Raw genomic sequence first — 19,348 nt, 5'->3', positions numbered from 1 at the left:
GCACACAAACTTAGAAAACCTGCGCTACTGTATGTGTAACATACTTGCAAGCATATATACCAAGGATGGCCAACCTGAGGCTCTCCAGCTGTTGCAAAACTACAACTCCCGGCATGCCGAGACTACCTACAGGTATCAGCTTACAGCAGGGCATGGTGGGAGTTGTAGTTTTACAACAGCTGGAGAGCCGCAGGTTGGCCATGCCTGATATATACCATTTAATATGCGCTAGGTGAGCAGTAAGGGACGGGGAAGTGGCCGTGCTGCTGATGGTGCACGCTGAGGCCATGGCCCTGGGCGCGGTGAAACTGTGCCTGCTGCCAGAGCACAAGAAACACACTCGATACCCAGCTTCATGTCCCAGTTTTCAGGGGGCGGCACAGGACACCACTCTCGAAGTCAGACCAGTGCGACCAGGTGGTCGGTTGGATGGCAGCAGATAATGCTTCCAGTCGGTTAAGCACCAACCTGTCTTCCACGAAGTCCAGTCTCAGTAGCCAAGAGTCTGGTCAGAATCCTCACCCTGATCCTCCTTCCTCCCACAATGGAGAGTCTTGGCAAACAAGTGATCCCACACTCGGATATTCTGAGGAACTCTTTTCATCACCACTCCTCGATTTGGCCCTCTCGGCAAACCCACTTGAAGAGGGACATGAGGGCGCACCTTTCCAAATTTCTGGCCCTGGAAATGTTGCCATTAAAGCTTGTGGACACTGAGGCTTTCCATTGCCTAATGGCGGCGGCGGTCCCTTGTTACTCACTCCCCAGCCGCCAATATTTTTCCCGGTGTGCCTTGCCCGCCTTAGGCTATTTTCACACTTGTGGCAGTGTGATCCGGCAAGCAGTTCAGTCGTCGGAACTGCCCGCCGGATCCGCCGATCTGGATGTGACTGAAAGCATTTGTGAGACGCATTCGGATGCGGATCCGTCTCACAAATGCATTGCAAGAGCGGATCCGTCTCTCCGCTTGTCATGCGGACAGAATGATCCGTCTTGTATCTTTTTTCACATGCGGAAGGACGGATCCGTACATTCCTATGGGGAAAAATACTGGATCCAGCATTCAGGCAAGTCTTAAGTTTTTTTTCCACCGGAGATAAAACCATAGCATGCTACAGTTTTATCTTTTGCCTGATCAGTCAAAATGACTGAACTGAAGACGTCCTGATGCATCCTGAACGGATTACTCTCCATTCAGAATGCATGAGGATACGCCTGATCAGTTCTTTTCCGGTATAGAGCCCCTGTGATGGAAAGAAAAACGCTAGTGTGAAAGTACCCTTACACCAGCATGTGTCCTGTAACATCACCTGTGCCCTGACCAACGCAGTTATTTGGAAGGTCCACTTAAAGAGGTTATCCCATCTTAGACAATAGGGGCATATCGCAAGGATATGCCCCCATTGTCTTATAGGTGCGGGTCCCACCTCTGGGACCCGCACCTACAACGAGAACGGAGCTGGGGAGAGTTGTGGCTGGAGGACCCCGGGTTTCCCAGGGTCCGACCACCACCAGGCACAGCTCCCCGCCTCTCCCATTGAAGTGAATGGGAGCGCACCGCACATGCGCGGCCAACGCTCCCATAAATTTCTATGGGGCCGACGGAAATAGCCGAGTCAGCGTTTTTTCTCTGCTCCGTTCTCCTTGTAGGTGCGGGTCCCAGTGCACAGTCTACTGGACGGATGTACCCCCTCTATAGAGTAACATGGAGGAGAGCACAGTCTACTGGATGGATGCACCTCCTCTATAGAGTAACATGGAGGAGAGCACAGTCTACTGGACAGATGCACCTCGTCTATAGAGTAACACGGAGGAGAGCACAGTCTACTGGACGGATGCACCTCCTCTATAGAGTAACACGGAGGAGAGCACAGTCTACTGGACGGATGCACCTCGTCTATAGAGTAACACGGAGGAGAGCACAGTCTACTGGACGGATGCACCTAGTCTATAGAGTAACACGGAGGAGAGCACAGTCTACTGGACGGATGCACCTCGTCTATAGAGTAACACGGAGGAGAGCATAGTCTACTGGACGGATGCACCTCCTCTATAGAGTAACATGGAGGAGAGCACAGTCTACTGGACGGATGCACCCCCTCTATAGAGTAACACGGAAGAGAGCACAGTCTACTGGACGGATTTACCCCCTCTATAGGGTAACACGGAGGAGAGTACAGTCTACTGGACAGATGCACCTCGTCTATAGAGTAACACGGAGGAGAGCACAGTCTACTGGACGGATGCACCTCCTCTATAGGGTAACACGGAAGAGAGCACAGTCTACTGGACGGATGCACCCCCTCTATAGGGTAACACGGAAGAGAGCACAGTCTACTGGACGGATGCACCCCCTCTATAGAGTAACACAGAAGAGAGCACAGTCTACTGGACGGATGTACCCCCTCTATAGGGTAACACGGAGGAGAGCACAGTCTACTGGACAGATGCACCTCCTCTATAGAGTAACACGGAGGAGAGCACAGTCTACTGGACGGATGTACCCCCTCTATAGACAGTCTGTGAAGGTTCTCATTTATCCAGGTCATGGTATATATCTGTAAAGAATAAATCAAGGCAACTGGACGTACTGTAGATTTCTTGAAAACGTTTCACTCGTTCTTCCAACAAGCTTTCTCATTCCTGAGAGAATTGAATTGAGAAAGCTCGTTGGAAGAACGAGTGAAACGTTTTCAAGAAATCTACAGTACGTCCAGTTGCCTTGATCCCCTCTATAGAGTTACACGGAGGAGAGCACAGAGTCTACTGGACGGATGCACCTCCTCTATAGGGTAACATGGAAGAGAGCACAGTCTACTGGACGGATGCACCTCCTCTATAGAGTAACACGGAGGAGAGCACAGAGTCTACTGGACGGATGCACTGCCTCTATAGAGTAACACGGAGGAGAGCACAGTCTACTGGACGGATGCACTGCCTCTATAGAGTAACACGGAGGAGAGCACAGTCTACTGGACGGATGCACCTCCTCTATAGAGTAACAAGGAGGAGAGCACAGTCTACTGGACGGATGCACCTCCTCTATAGGGTAACATGGAAGAGAGCACAGTCTACTGGACGGATGTACCTCCTCTATAGAGTAACACGGAGGAGAGCACAGTCTACTGGACGGATGTACCTCCTCTATAGAGTAACATGGAGGAGAGCACAGTCTACTGGACGGATGCACCTCCTCTATAGGGTAACATGGAAGAGAGCACAGTCTACTGGACGGATGCACCTCCTCTATAGAGTAACAAGGAGGACAGCACAGTCTGTTGGATGGAGTAACATGGGGCGAGGTCAGGTGTTTCCAAGCTAGGACTTGTCATGTGCATCCAAATGAATCACATCAGCAAAATTCAGGAGGGGCTGAGTGCATTCTTTTAACATGTAAAAGAGTTCATTAGTTAACAAACCAACAGAGCATGTCCTCAGAGCACAGTGCAGCCTGCAGAGCATCGCGCTTCTGCCTTCTCTGTATTACTGCATGTATCACTGGCTATGAGGTCCAATTGTGTGTTCTGATCACTTCTTTCCCCATCCTTAAAGGGATTGTCTGACTTCAGCATTTTTAGCACAGAGTACCACTATAGTATAAAACGTAACCTTTATTATACTATTAAAATAACCCCACATACAACACGTGTTAAACAAAACAAAAAATGATGCATACAATCGGGACTCGGTGGTCATCAATCTTCCATGATGTAGGAAGGGGCAATCCCATAGGCAGGGTAGTGGTCCTAACTTGGGGATCTCTCCCTACTATTCACCCTGTATTTGAACAACCGTCCAAACCGACGCCAAGTACACTTTCAACTCTATTGTATGTTGTTAATATCCTAAGGGATTAAGGGACCTAACAAATATATGTTGGTATTTTTCAACTATTGAGGGTCCCTGTAAAAATATTAACAACATACAATAGAGTTGAAAGTGTACTTGGCGTCGGTTTGTTCATAGTAGTCTTCACTGTGGGTATATGAACGCCATCATCATATCGGAGTAAAAATATCTTTGATACATTCAGCATTTTTTATGTATCTAGATCAGGCCACATTATTTAATTATAGGCCACCTCATCAGTGCAGGCCTGTGTCACCTGGTTTCAGGGCCATCCTAGGGAGTATAGGAGGTTCCTGAACACGGGATCGCCCCTATCGGGCGGCCATTCAGTTTTTTAGGCAGGACCCCAAATACAGGGTGAATAGTAGGGAGAGATCCCCAAGTTAGGACCACTACCCTGCCTATGGGATTGCCCCTTCCTACATTATGGAAGACTGATGACCACCAAGTCCCGATTGTATGCATCATTTTTTGTTTAACACGTGTTGTATGTGGGGTTATTTTAATAGTAAAATAAAGGTTACGTTTTATACTATAGTGCAGTGATGGCGAACCTTTTACAGACCGAGGGCCCAAACTGCAATCCAAAGCCCACTTATTTATTGCAAAGTGCCAATGCGGCAATGTAACCTGAATGCTATAGTCCAATATGATATCTTCCCTGTAGTTTATCATTTCGCTATAATAGCCTGTCTGCATTCAATGCGCTGCCTGTGCTGTTTAATGTCAGGAAAAGTCAAAGCCATACTGGTACACCTTAGACTTTTTCCAGGGCGTGGGTGCCCACAGAGAGGACTATGAGTGCCGCCTCTGGCACCCATGCCATAGGTTCGCCATCACTGCTATAGTGGTACTCTGTGATAGTGATACTTGTAATGACACCACATTAAGGATATCTTCCCTTTGAGCTGCATGATGCCCTTTTATTTCCGAAATGAGAGGTAAAATGAAATATCTGAATTCCCCCTGCAAGTAAAGGGTGAGAGGGCCTATCATTATGCCTGGAACATGGACGCCATCTTGGAAGCTGCCATATTGGATCAAGGGCAAATTTTGTTAATGGGAAGGGAGTCATGCAGAATATCAAAGAATGATCATTACCCTTAAAAGTCAATTGACATTTTCCTGCCATTGTTCACTTAATGCGTTAACCATCAAGTTGAGCTCAGCTACATCTGCATAACCCTCATGTAGAACAACTGTTTGCTCCTCGCCTCACATCACTTGTCTTCTCCACCTCATTAACCCTATGTACTTTGGTGTATAAATATGTCACTCTTCAGTGCCGGACGAAGAGGCCCAAGTAGCCTCGAAAGTTTGCAATTTTGTCATCTTTTCAGTTAGCCATTAAAACCAATCAACCCCTGAGGAATCTCAATCTCTTTTCATTACATTTACTAACACGGTATAAATATATATTTTTTACTTACACTGAAAACAACATTCAGAGCGTTGAGGCTCCTGGCCGGATGCGGTAATCTGAGGGTCTGTAGAGCACCTGCTGAACATGGAGCACGGACCTACCTGCAGAGCGCTGGACATCTAAAGATCTAGATAACCCCAACCCTGCACATAGTCTTCAGAATATATTCCCCAACCTTCATCAGCAAGTCCTCCAGATGCCACCAGTCACTTACCCACAAGCCGACACCAATAACGATGACAAAGTATCCGACAATCACAGCGATATCTGCAGGGTTACTGATAGCAGAGGAGCTACTGGAGCTGGGGGCATGGGAGGTTTCTGGGGATGTGGTGCTCATGGTGACTGCGGCGGGGCTCTCCTCACATCTGTCTCATGTAGCCTCTGAGGCTTACAGAGTCTTCTGGTAAAAACATTATAAACATTAACTTCTTGTACCGGGTTCATCAGCCCACAAGACTGAAGCAGTTATGATGACCATGGTGCTAATAGCTAAGCTAGAAACCTATTACCTACAGTATGCGTCGAGGCAATCTTCAGGTCCTCATCCACTCCAATGTCTTCTTAATACAATACCAAGCAAATGTGAGCCTCAAAATACTATGAGTAACATCTAGAAGTAAAAAGATCATTCAGTGTAAGGTACCATAGAAATCCCCCACTGCTTCTAAGGGTCCATTCACACGTCCACAAATGGGTCCGCATCCATTCCGCAATATCGGGAACAGGTGCCGATCCATTCATTCTCTATGGGGCCGGAAGAGATGCGGAGAGCACACTATGTGCTCTCCGCATTCGCATTTCCGGAGCGCACCCCGAACTTCAAGGCTTTGGCCCTGAACTTCCGGGCCGCGGCTCTGCAATTGCGGACAAGAATAGGCAGTTCTATGAAGGGGGCCAGCCACCATTCTGCAGGTCGTACAGATGGTCACCATGCTTCAGCCCCTACCAACAGTGGAGCTCACCAATTCCCTATTTCTCACTCACACTCCATCCGTATGTTTTTTCCACCGTTTGGGAGAAAACCCACACAAGAAAAAGGGAAAACTTTAGTTCTGTGTGACAACTTCTCATTATGGGTTCAATCATCGACCATTGCTCCACCTGTAGCGTACAAATATCTTATCTCAAGCTGAGGATGCGGGACTTATATTATCTAACATAAAACAGCAAAGATCATATAAAAAGACTGGAAGCTCGGAAAAAGAGAGAGTTAAGTCTGACCTTACATGCATCTACGCTTACGGAGTATGCTAAAGTCCAACTTATCCCAATATTACTACAGGACGATGCAGACTATCATCAAAAACGGTATGCAATGAATAGCTGACGTTCGCTGGATCTATGACAATTAAACCTCTGCAGCAATCAATCACAGAGGTACAAAAAGAAATTTTAAATGTGGAACAGGAAATAAAAACTAATAAAACAATGGAAGAATGTAGAAAAATCCACATGGAGTTACTGGCAGTCTGAACAAGCTCCCGTCCTCCATCTTGAAAGGAAAAATATCACAATTTACATGGGCCGATGAAAGACGCATGCAACGAACTATAGCTGGAAGAATTGGCACCTCAAGTGATTCCAGTACACAAGACGAAAGCGGACATATGAAGCTGCGCTCTAGGAGAAAAACACCTCAAAACAGGAAAAAAGGATAATCGGCAAAGAAAAAACTGCGAGGCATTGACAGAATCAGAGATCAGCCAACAGTCAGAAGCAGAGAAAAAAGAAACAAAGCAAAGAAGAAATAACAAAGAAAAAGAAAAATTCCAAACGCAGACTCTCTGAACATGAAATCGCAAAATGGGAAAAAGGTTTGGGGTTTGTACCCAAAAATGACATCACTGATTTTGACTTCTTTTTATAGATTCTGTAGACAAATGCGGATAAAAATGTTTTGGTCTGAGAAAAAATAAAAAAGGTAATGTCTGCCTTGAATGAACTGCCGTTTTCTTAAAAAAAAAAAGGCGAAGCATTCGATCCAGACATACCGAGCGATATGCTGAAAGCCTTTGAGCAAGCGGTCATGTGAAGTCACATCCAAGGGGATGGAAGCTCCAAAAAGTCATAATAACTGTACAATCAATGAGAGAAAGGCTTTGCGTTCTCCGAAAAATGACATCAATAATCATTAAGAGGGCGGACAAAGGGGGAGCCACTGTCATTAGGGATCGAGAGGCATATGTAGCAGAGGCAATGAAGCAATTAAATGATAAGGAGATCCTACCCCTATATTCATGAAGGGACATAGAATATTATTGAAGGAGTTCATTCAAAGTGGAATTATAGAGGAAAGATTGTGAATGCTTTAATATGTGAAAGTCCTAAAGCGCCAGTACTATATTTATTGCCTAAAATCCATAGGGACAGAGTGAACCCCCCTGGACGCCCTAGAGTTTCCTGCATTGCTTCACTGTTGCAACCTATAGCAATTTATGTAGATTCTTTCTTACAGAGAAAAGTAAAAACACCCCAGAGAGGTCTATCGGATACTACAGATTTCTCGAGACAACTAGAGAGATGTGATGAGGTCACCTTTTATGTCCATTAGATGTGCCGCGTCTGTGTGAGGGAGATATTGCTGCAGGATGCCGGCCTGACTCCTTCCCGATGACATTATTGGAGTTCATTGAAGATCATTACTTGGGGGAGACTTCAATGGGGTCCTCCACTGCGCCAAGATTTGCAAATATTTTCATGGCGGTATTTGAGAATGAGCATATTTTCAATAATGGAAAATTAGAATGATCATCCACATGGCTACGCTTCTACTGTGGAAGGGAGCGGGACAGTCACTGATGGAATTCCTTGATTATCTCACTTCCTGCCCGAGGCTATAAAATTTCAATTGCACCATCCCCTAATACTATACAGTTCCTAGATATAGAGATTAAGAAGGGAGACAGTGTTACTACTACGCTATATACCGAGCCACTGATCAGAATATTATATTGCTATATTCCAGCTATCACGCCAAACACCTCGGCTTACCTGGACAATATTATCATTCACAGTACCAACTGGGAAGGTAACCTGCCCAAAGTACAGGCCGTAGTGGACTCCCTTCGAAAGGCGGGACTAACAGCTAACCCAAAGAAATGTGCGACAGGGTTAGAGGAGACTAAATACCTTGGGTATGTAATTGGGCGCAGAGTCATTAAACCCCAAATGAGCAAAATAGAGGCAATACGGAATTGGCCCCAACCTGCCACCTCTAGACAAGTAAAGTCGTTTCTGGGAATGGTGGGCTATTACATGGGGGGATGTCCCCCATTTTGCCACGTTAGCGGCTCCATTGACAGGGCTCTTAAAGGGACGGAAGTCTGTGATAGTCCGCTGGAATGACCAGGCGGAAGAGGCTTTCTCCGCTTTGAAGTCGGCCCTGTGTGGGTCCCCGGTTTTGGTTACAAGAGGGAATTTGTGGTACAGACTGATGCCTCCGAAGTGGGCCTCGGTGCGGTGCTGTCTCAGGAAGTCAATGGGGAGGAGCATCCCGTTGTCTTCCTCAGCCGTAAGCTCACTCCAGCGAAGACCCAGTATAGTGGAGAGAGAGTGCCTGGCCATCAAGTGGGCACTCGAGTCTCTCCGCTATTATCTGTTGGGGAGGAAGTTCCGTCTGGTGACCGATCACTCCCCTCTCAAATGGATGAGCCAGGCCAAGCAGAGGAATGCTCGGGTCACCAGGTGGTTCATATCACTGCAAAACTTTAAGTTCACAGTAGAACAGGGCAGGCCGGTTACAGGGAAACGCGGATGCCCTGTCCCGAGTACACTGCCTGGTGTGTGTTCACCCCCTCAGGGTTGAACAAAGGGGGGGAGGTATGTAGGAACCTGGCCTCGGTGAGATAGGAACCGGTAATTTTGTGTGTCAGCTGCAGCTAGTGCTCGTTGACACTGTTTTTTCTTAGTGTGGCTGTAAAGCCGATCCGGGCCGGTTCTTATTGGGAGCAGCCAAAGTGCAGGGTGGGTGGCTGTTCCCCACATCCAGGCCAGGTTTTGGGCTGGGGTTTAAAAACCCAGCCAGCAGCTCAGCTGGGTGTGGAATGAACCTCCAGGTGATAGTGGAGCTCTGTGTCTTGGGAGCTGAGGAGTTCTACCATACTGCAAGGCTGAGAGCTGCATGAGAGCTGCCAGTTGGAGCCCAGGCACCCTAAAGTCTGCTGTGGTCCGCCAGGTGACGCGTTTCTTTGACTTCTGTGGACTTTTGCTATGTAAATTAACACGAGGATTCCTGGGGTGTGAATTAACACCAGGGCCCTGCCTAGTATTGTGTTTTTTTCCCTGCCTTTTTTGGGTGAATATACACTGACTTTTGTTTATCAACCGTGGTTTTGCCTCTGTATTGTATCCGCTTACCCTGCCTACCAGAGCAAATCCCTACACCACCCAGACCCTATGAACATCAATTTTTTATTATATCTACCAATTACACATGTACATAAAAAACCTCTTAAAAGATATATAAAAAAAATAATTAAATTTGGACTATTTCCACCTAATATCCATGGATAAATAATACGCGCCAAGTCTATACATTGGAGCCGGTCTGAAACCTATAATCCCTCTGCCAGTGCCTCACTGACGGCAGGATCGCGGGAGAAGCTTGACCTCCGAACTGTATGGTCACGTGAGATGCCGGGTACGAATCTTTAGGAACTGCGATTCACTCTAAAAAAAAAAAAAAACAACTCCATACCCAGCCAGACACGTGGGACGCCACAAAGTATTGGCGGGTAGTATTCGCATTAACTATTACGAACATCGGAATTACTAATGTAAGTGACATATGTTGAAAAAGACTTACCTATTGGAGTCCATTACATCTACAATTTTGCTGCATTACCATGAAGGAGTATTATGTTGGATGGATTTAAAGCTCACCTAATCACGATGGAAGTCTTCTTGGTTGATTAACCCTATGTGGACTTGATAACTATTCCTTTTATCCTTTTACATTTCCTCAACACTAGGGCCCTTCTCAGTGTTTATTGGACACTAGGACATGTGGAGGAACAGCCAACTTTTTCTATGATAAATTAGTTCCATATTCTGATGTAGCATTAGGAAATCTATACAATGTATGTACTGGATGACAGAGGTACTGTCTGACCGTATACACATTTTTGGTAGACCAGATTCAACCTATATTGTTTTTAGTTTTCATTAAAAAAAAAATGTTTTTATATCTTTTAAGAGGTTTTATATGTGCAATTGGTAGATATAATAAAAATGTGATGTTCATAGTCTCCAGGTGGTTACAGATAATGAGTGGCTGCTGTCACTAGTTATATAATATAATTTTGCAAATGTCATTTTATAGGGGTAACAGGAGAAAAAGCATCCCATAATTTGTTACCCATTTTCTCCTGAATACAGAAACAACCCATATGTGGTGGTAAACTGCTGTGGAGGCACATGGCAGGACTCAGAACGGAAGGAGCGCCATATGGCTTTTGCAGCACAGATTTTAATGAATTGGTTTATGGCCGCCATTGGTTTTTATTTTTTTAAGGATTGTCATTTTTTGCGGGATAAGGTGACCTTTTGATTGGTACCATTTTGGGGTACATAAGACTTTTTGATTGCTAGCTATTAGACTTTTAGTGAGGCAAGGTGAAAAAAGGCTGTTTTGGCGTAGTTTTTTATTTTATTTTACAGTATTCAGCTGAGGGGACATATAATGTGAGTAGGTTGTTATAGGCACGGGGATACTCAATATGTATTATTTTTATTACGTTTTACACAGTAAATGCATTTTTACAGAATGAAATCTTGCCATTTTCTCAATAGCCTAGTATTTTTTTGGACAATTGTCTGAGGTAGGATCTCATTTTTTGCGGGATGCGATGACTGTTTGGTACCATTTTGGGGTACATACGCCTTTTTGATTGGTTTAACTTTTTGTGAGGGACTGTGACCAAAAATGGCTGTTTTTGGATTTTTTATTTACTGCATTCACCTGACAGGGTGGATCATGTGATATTTTAATAGAGCTGGTCCATAATAAAATTATTTTACTTGAAACTTTTTTTTTTTATGCAAAACTTTATTTTAACTTTTTTCCCCCCACAACTTTTGGGGATCTGATCCCCTGTACAATGCATGACAATACTTCTGTATTGTAAGGCACTGGCTGTAAGTGTATTACACAGTGTAATACAAGGGACTGGATCTCACAGGCCAACAGGGAAGGCAGCACGATGCCTAAGGAAGCCATCGGACTGCCTTCCTTGCCCTCGGGTCCCCTTCCCACACCCCGCGCTCAGTGCTGACCGCGGCATAGTGAGGGTTAATGTGCCGGCATCGATGTTTTCACCGATGCCAGCACATACAGCAGGGGTCCGGCTAACGGGAACAGACTGTCCCCTGCAGCTGATGGGGCAGGCGTAGCTCCTGCACCCGCCCGATCAGCGCACCGTAGTACTACGGCGCTGGTTGGGAAGTCACTTCTTACAGCGCCGTACTATTATGCCACTAGTCGGGAAGGGGCTAAAAACATTAGTAGTGAAGTAACATAGTACATAAGGCCGAAAAAAGAAATTTGTCCATCCAGTTCGGCCGGTTTTCCTCACTTTAGGGGAATAAAAATTCCTTCCTGACTCCAATCAGGCATCAGAATAACTCCCTGGATCAACGACCCCTCTCTAGTAGCTATAGCCTGTAATATTATTACACTCCAGAAATACATCCAGGCCCCTCCTGAACTCCTTTATTGTACTCACCATCACCACCTCCTCAGGCAGAGAGCTCCATAGTCTCACCGCTCTTACCGTAAAGAGTCCATAGTCTCACTGCTCTTACAGTAAAGAGTCCATAGTCTCACTGCTCTTACAGTATAGAGTCCATAGTCTCACTGCTCTTACAGTAAAGGGTACATAGTCTCACCGCTCTTACAGTATAGAGTCCATAGTCTCACTGCTCTTACAGTAAAGAGTCCATAGTCTCACTGCTCTTACAGTACAGAGTCCATAGTCTGACTGCTCTTACAGTATAGAGTCCATAGTCTCACTGCTCTTACAGTAAAGAGTCCATAGTCTCACTGCTCTTACCGTAAAGAGTCCATAGTCTCACTGCTCTTACCGTAAAGAGTCCATAGTCTCACTGCTCTTACAGTAAAGAGTCCATAGTCTCACTGCTCTTACAGTATAGAGCCCATAGTCTCACTGCTCTTACAGTAAAGCGTCCATAGTCTCACTGCTCTTACAGTATAGAGTCCATAGTCTCACTGCTCTTACAGTATAGAGTCCATAGTCTCGCTGCTCTTACAGTATAGAGTCCATAGTCTCACTGCTCTTACAGTATAGAGTCCATAGTCTCACTGCTCTTACAGTATAGAGTCCACAGTCTCACTGCTCTTACAGTAAAGAGTCCATAGTCTCACTGCTCTTACAGTAAAGAGTCCATAGTCTCGCTGCTCTTACAGTATAGAGTCCATAGTCTCGCTGCTCTTACAGTAAAGAGTCCATAGTCTCGCTGCTCTTACAGTATAGAGTCCATAGTCTCACTGCTCTTACAGTATAGAGTCCATAGTCTCACTGCTCTTACAGTACAGAGTCCATAGTCTCACTGCTCTTACAGTAAAGAGTCCATAGTCTCACCGCTCTTACAGTATAGAGTCCATAGTCTCACCGCTCTTACAGTACAGAGTCCATAGTCTCGCCGCTCTTACAGTACAGAGTCCATAGTCTCGCCGCTCTTACAGTATAGAGTCCATAGTCTCACTGCTCTTACAGTATAGAGTCCATAGTCTCACTGCTCTTACAGTACAGAGTCCATAGTCTCACTGCTCTTACAGTAAAGAGTCCATAGTCTCACTGCTCTTACAGTATAGAGTCCATAGTCTCACTGCTCTTACAGTACAGAGTCCATAGTCTCACTGCTCTTACAGTAAAGAGTCCATAGTCTCACCGCTCTTACAGTACAGAGTCCATAGTCTCACTGCTCTTACAGTATAGAGTCCATAGTCTCACTGCTCTTACCGTAAAGAGTCCATAGTCTCACTGCTCTTACAGTATAGAGTCCATAGTCTCACTGCTCTTACAGTATAGAGTCCATAGTCTCACTGCTCTTACAGTATAGAGTCCATAGTCTCACTGCTCTTACAGTACAGAGTCCATAGTCTCACCGCTCTTACAGTACAGAGTCCATAGTCTCACCGCTCTTACAGTATAGAGTCCATAGTCTCACTGCTCTTACCGTATAGAGTCCATAGTCTCACTGCTCTTACAGTATAGAGTCCATAGTCTCACTGCTCTTACAGTAAAGAGTCCATAGTCTCACTGCTCTTACAGTATAGAGTCCATAGTCTCACTGCTCTTACAGTACAGAGTCCATAGTCTCACTGCTCTTACAGTATAGAGTCCATAGTCTCACTGCTCTTACAGTATAGAGTCCATAGTCTCACTGCTCTTACAGTATAGAGTCCATAGTCTCACTGCTCTTACAGTACAGAGTCCATAGTCTCACTGCTCTTACAGTACAGAGTCCATAGTCTCACTGCTCTTACAGTACAGAGTCCATAGTCTCACTGCTCTTACAGTAAAGAGTCCATAGTCTCACTGCTCTTACAGTATAGAGTCCATAGTCTCACTGCTCTTACAGTACAGAGTCCATAGTCTCACTGCTCTTACAGTAAAGAGTCCATAGTCTCACTGCTCTTACAGTAAAGAATCCTTTTCTATGTTTGTGTACAAACCTTCTTTCCTCCAGACGCAGAGGATGTCCCCCTCGTCACAGTCTTGGGGATAAACAGATGATGGGAGTGATCTCTGTACTGACCCCTGATATATTTATACATATTAATTAGATCTTCCCTCAGTCGTCTTTTCTAAAGCTAATAACCCTAATTTTGATAACCTTTCAGGGTCCTGTAGTTGCATCATCAGTGTAAATTACTTTACACAGTTTAGTGTCATCTGCGAAAATTGATACTGTACTATGCAAGCCTTCTACAAGATCATTAATAAATATATTGGAGAATAGGGCCCAATACTGACCCCTGAGGTACCAGACTAGTGACAGTGACCCCATCAGTACTGACCCCTGAGGTACCCCACTAGTGACAGTGACTCCTCCAGTACTGACCCCTGAGGTACCCCACTAGTGACAGTGACCCCTCCAGTACTGACCCCTGAGGTACCCCACTAGTGACAGTGACCCCTCCAGTACTGACCCCTGAGGTACCCCACTAGTGACAGTGACCCCTCCAGTACTGACCCCTGAGGTACCCCACTAGTGACAGTGACCCCTCCAGTACTGACCCCTGAGGTACCCCACTAGTGACAGTGACCCCTCCAGTACTGACCCCTGAGGTACCCCACTAGTGACAGTGACCCCTCCAGTACTGACCCCTGAGGTACCCCACTAGTGACAGTGACCCCTCCAGTACTGACCCCTGTGGTACCCCACTAGTGACAGTGACCCCTCCAGTACTGACCCCTGAGGTACCCCACTAGTGACAGTGACCCCTCCAGTACTGACCCCTGAGGTACCCCACTAGTGACAGTGACCCCTCCAGTACTGACCCCTGAGGTACCCCACTAGTGACAGTGACCCCTCCAGTACTGACCCCTGAGGTACCCCACTAGTGACAGTGACCCCTCCAGTACTGACCCCTGTGGTACCCCACTAGTGACAGTGACCCCTCCAGTACTGACCCCTGAGGTACCCCACTAGTGACAGTGACCCCTCCAGTACTGACCCCTGAGGTACCCCACTAGTGACAGTGACCCCTCCAGTACTGACCCCTCATGTACCCCACTAGTGACAGTGACCCAATCTGAGTGTGTACCGTTAATACCCCCCCTCTGTTTTCTACCCCTCAGCCAGTTACTTACCCACTTACAGATGTTTTCTCCCAGTCCGAGCATTCTCATTTTATATACTAACCTTTTATGTGGTACAGTGTCAGATGCTTTGGAGAAGTCCAGATATACGACATCCATTGATTTGCCGCTGTCAAGTCTAGAACTTACCTCCTCATAGAAACTGATTACATTAGTCTGACATGACCGATCCCTCACGAAGCCGCGCTGATATGGCGTTATTTGCTTATTTCCGTTGAGATGCTCTAATATAGCATCTCTCAGAAAACCTTCAAACAGTTTACCCACAACAGATGTTACACTTACCGGCCTATAGTTTCCAGGCTCTGTTTTTGGCCCCTTTTTGAATATTGGCACCACATTTGCCATGCGCCAATCCTGTGGAACGCTCCCTGTCAGTATAGAGTCTGCAAATATCAGAAATAAGGGTCTGGCTATGACATTACTTAATTCCCTTAGGCCCCTTTCACACGGGCGAGTTTTCCGTGCGGGTGCGATGCGTGCGGTGAACGTATTGCACCCGCACTGAATCCGGACCCATTCATTTCTATGGGGCTGTGCACATGAGCGGTGATTTTCACACATCACTTGTGCGTTGAGTGAAAATCGCAGCATGCTCTATATTGTGCGATTTTCACACGACGCAGGCCCCTTAGAAGTGAATGGGGTGCGTGAAAATCGCAAGCATCCGCAAGCAAGTACGAATGCGGTGCGATTTTCACGCATGGTTGCTAGGTGACAGTCTATTCACTGTATTATTTTCCCTTATAACATGGTTATAAGGGAAAATAAAATAGCATTCTGAATACAGACTGCACAGTACAGTAGTGCTGGAGGGGGTTAAAAAAAAAAAAAAAAAAAAAAAGTTAACTCACCTTCTCCTCTTGATCGCATAGTTCCCGGTCTCTTTACTTCTTGAATGATGAGCTGTGGGCTAAATGACCTGTGGTGACGTCAGATCACATGCTCCAATCACATGGTCCATCACCGTGGTGATGGAGCATGTGATCTGACGTCACCACAGGTCCTTTAGCCCACAGCTCATCATAAAAGAAGTAAAGAGACCGGGAACTACGCGATCAAGAGGAGAAGGTGAGTTAACTTTTTTTTTTTTTTTTTTTTCCAACCCCCTCCAGCACTACTGTACTGTGCAGTCTGTATTCAGAATGCTATTATTTTCCCTTATAACCATGTTATAAGGGAAAATAATACAATCTTCAGAACATCAATCCCAAGCCCGAACTTCTGTGAAGAAGTTTGGGTACCAAACATACGCGATTTTTCTCACGTGAGTGCATAACGCATTACAATGTTTTGCACTCGTGTGGAAAAATCGCGCGATTTCCTGCAACGCACCCGCCTCTTATCCGGGACAAAAAATAAGACGCCCGTGTGAAAAAGGCCTTAGGATACGGGGGTGTATGCCATCTGGTCCTGGCGATTTGTCTATTTTAATCTTTTTAAGTCGCTGTTGCACTTCTTCCTGGGTCAGACAGGACACTTTTAATGGGGAATTTACTTTTACATTCTGCATTTCATTTATTTTCCTCAGTGAATACATTGGAGAAAAAAAAATATTTAACGGCTTTGCTTTCTCCTCGTCGCTCTCTGCGACTCCCCCCTCATTACTCTTTAAAGGGCCGACACCTTCAGGATTTATACTTTTTAACATTTATATAATTGAAGAACATTTTAGGGTTAGTTTTACTCTCTTTAGCAATTAATCTCTCGGTCTCTAGTTTGGCCGCTTTTATTTGTTTTTTACATGTTCTATTTTTTTCCTTATAGTTTTTCAGTGCTTCCTCGCTCCCCTCCTGTTTTAGTGATTTATATTCTTTCTTTTTGTCATTTATTGCTTTCTTTACAGTTCTGTTTATCCACATTGGTTTCTTTTTGTTCCTTAACCCTTTATTCCCATACGGTATGTACCTCCTCACAATGAGATTTTAGGATGTTTTTAAAGATATCCCATTTTGTGGCTGTATTTTTATTTTTGAGGACTTTGTCTCGGGTAGTTCGGCCTATGGCCGCTCTTAGTTGGCTAAATTTAGCTTTTTTGAAGTTTGGTATTTTTGTTCCTCCCTGTAGAAACGCTCTTTTGAATGATAATTGGAAGGTTATTACTTTATGGTCACTATTTCCCAGGTGTCCCCCGACCTGCACGTCTGTTGTTCTGTCAGGCCTATTGGTTAATACTAAGTCCAGTATGGCCGTCCCTCCAGTCGGGTCCTGAACCAGTTGGGAGAGGTAATTGTCTTTGGTTATTGCCAAGAACCTGTTTCCTTTATGAGATGTGCAGGTCTCAGTTTCCCAGTCTATATCTGCGGAGTTCCCCCATAATAACCACCTCATTATGATTTGCCGCCTCGTCTGTCTCGTTCAGTAGTAGATTTTCTGTGGACTCCGGTATATTAGGTGGTTTAGAGTAAACTCCTATTAGTAATTTATTGTTGTTTTTAGCTCCGTGCATCTCTACCCACAGAGACTCCACATGTCCATGTCCCTCACTTATATCTTCACGGAGTGTGGGCTTTAGACAAGACTTTACATAAAGGCGAACCCCTCTCCGGTTTTGACGATCCTTTCTAAACAGACTGTAACCCTGTTCTTGAGCCACTTGTTAATCTCCCTAATCTCCCGTTGCCTCTCTTGTGTGGCTCGTGGTACAGGCAGTATTTCGGAAAATACTACCTTTGAGGTCCTTGCCCTCAGCTTTTGACCTAAATCCCTGAAATCATTTTTAAGGACTCTCCACCTACCTCTAACTTTGTCATTGGTTCCGATATGGACCATGACCGCTGGGTCTTCTCCGGCCCCTCCCAGTAATCTGTCAGCCCGATCCGCGATGTGTCGAACTCTAGCGCCACGAAGACAGCACACTGTTAGGGAAATCTGTCACAAAGACCATGATCGCCGATCTGTTCCCCTAATAATAGAGTCTCCCACTACCAGCGGCCGTCTGCCCGGCTCTCCTGGTTCCCTGCTTACCGGAGCTGACATTCCCCTGACTGGCAGAGGAAGTGTCCGGCTGCAGCAGTGCCGCCCCTGGACTGACATCCCCCTCATCTGCCAAACGTGCAGACTTGTTGGGGTGTGTCAGATCAGGGCTAGCCTCCCTGCACTCTTCCCTCTACCCCGCTAGCTACCTCACTTTCCTCAGCCTCCTCTCTGTCACCCTCCCCCTCATCTTCACAGGAAGATCTATTAGAAAAGAAAAAAAGGCCAAGGATAAATCGCAAGTATATAGGGACCTATGATAGACACGCTACTTTCATTAAAAAAATGCTATAAATATTGGGGATTATGATCAAAAAATATGGCAATTTATTTAAAGAAAAACCTAGTTTTTCATAGGGGAGTGGTAGAACTGTAGGGAATACACTTATCAGAGGTGACATCAGAACAAAAGAAAAAGAGGAAAGGAACCTTCCCATGCTTATCCTGTACTAACTGTGGGAGATAAATCCCAGCGCAGTACAGGTACGGCGCACTGATCAGGCGGGTGCAGGGGTCCTGCTGTCACTGATAGCCAGACCCCTGCTGTATGCTCCGGCATCGGTGAAAACCCAGATGCCAGCGCATTAACCCTTGCACGGCCGCGCTGATTGGGGCACGTGCGGTATTCTCACGGGTACCGGTATCCATGGTGTCCCCGCGCTGCTTTGGTCCCCTTACATCACTAAAAGTGCAACACCAAGCGATCAAAAAGGTGTATATCCCCCAAAACAGTACTAATCTAACCATCACCTCATCCCACAAAAAATGAGCCCCTATCTAAGACAATCGTCCAAAAAATAAAAAACTATGGCTCTGAGACTATGGAGACAGTAAAACATGATTTTTGTTGTTGTTGTTGTCATATTAGGTATTGTCGTGTCTGTAACAACCGGCTCTATAAAAACACCACATGACCTAACCCCTCGGGGAACACCGTAAAAAAAATAAAAAATAAAAGCGTGTCAAAAATGCAATTTTGTCACCTTACATAACAGAAAGTGTAATACCAAGCAATCAAAAAGTCATATGCACCCCAAAATAGTGCCAGTCATCCCACAAAAATCATACCATATATCGCCCAAAAACGAAAAAAAAAAAAAAACAATGGCTCTCAGACTATGGAGACACTAAAACATGTTAGGTATTGCCACGTCCATAACTACCTGCTCTATAAAAATATACATTACCTAACCCCTCAGGTGAACTCCGTAAAAAAAAAAGAGCAATTTTTGTCACTTTACATCACAAAAAG

General features: G+C 45.5%; 1 protein-coding gene across 1 annotated transcript in view; it reads right to left on the bottom strand.

Annotated features, from left to right (window-relative positions):
• The window catches only part of SLC5A2 (solute carrier family 5 member 2), a 95,566-nt gene extending 89,906 nt beyond the window's left edge, over window positions 1-5,660 (bottom strand). Inside the window, exon 1 of the mRNA XM_044274674.1 lies at window positions 5,487-5,660. Coding sequence (XP_044130609.1) covers window positions 5,487-5,612 — 126 coding nt within the window. The 5' untranslated portion in view covers window positions 5,613-5,660. The remainder of the gene's footprint in view (window positions 1-5,486) is intronic.
• Between the last annotated feature and the right edge of the window lie 13,688 nt (window positions 5,661-19,348).

The sequence above is a fragment of the Bufo gargarizans genome, unplaced genomic scaffold (assembly GCF_014858855.1).
Source record: "Bufo gargarizans isolate SCDJY-AF-19 unplaced genomic scaffold, ASM1485885v1 original_scaffold_1966_pilon, whole genome shotgun sequence".
NCBI lineage: Eukaryota > Metazoa > Chordata > Amphibia > Anura > Bufonidae > Bufo > Bufo gargarizans.
Note: the sequence above shows the minus strand (reverse complement) of the source record. Positions and strands in the feature narration are given on the sequence as shown.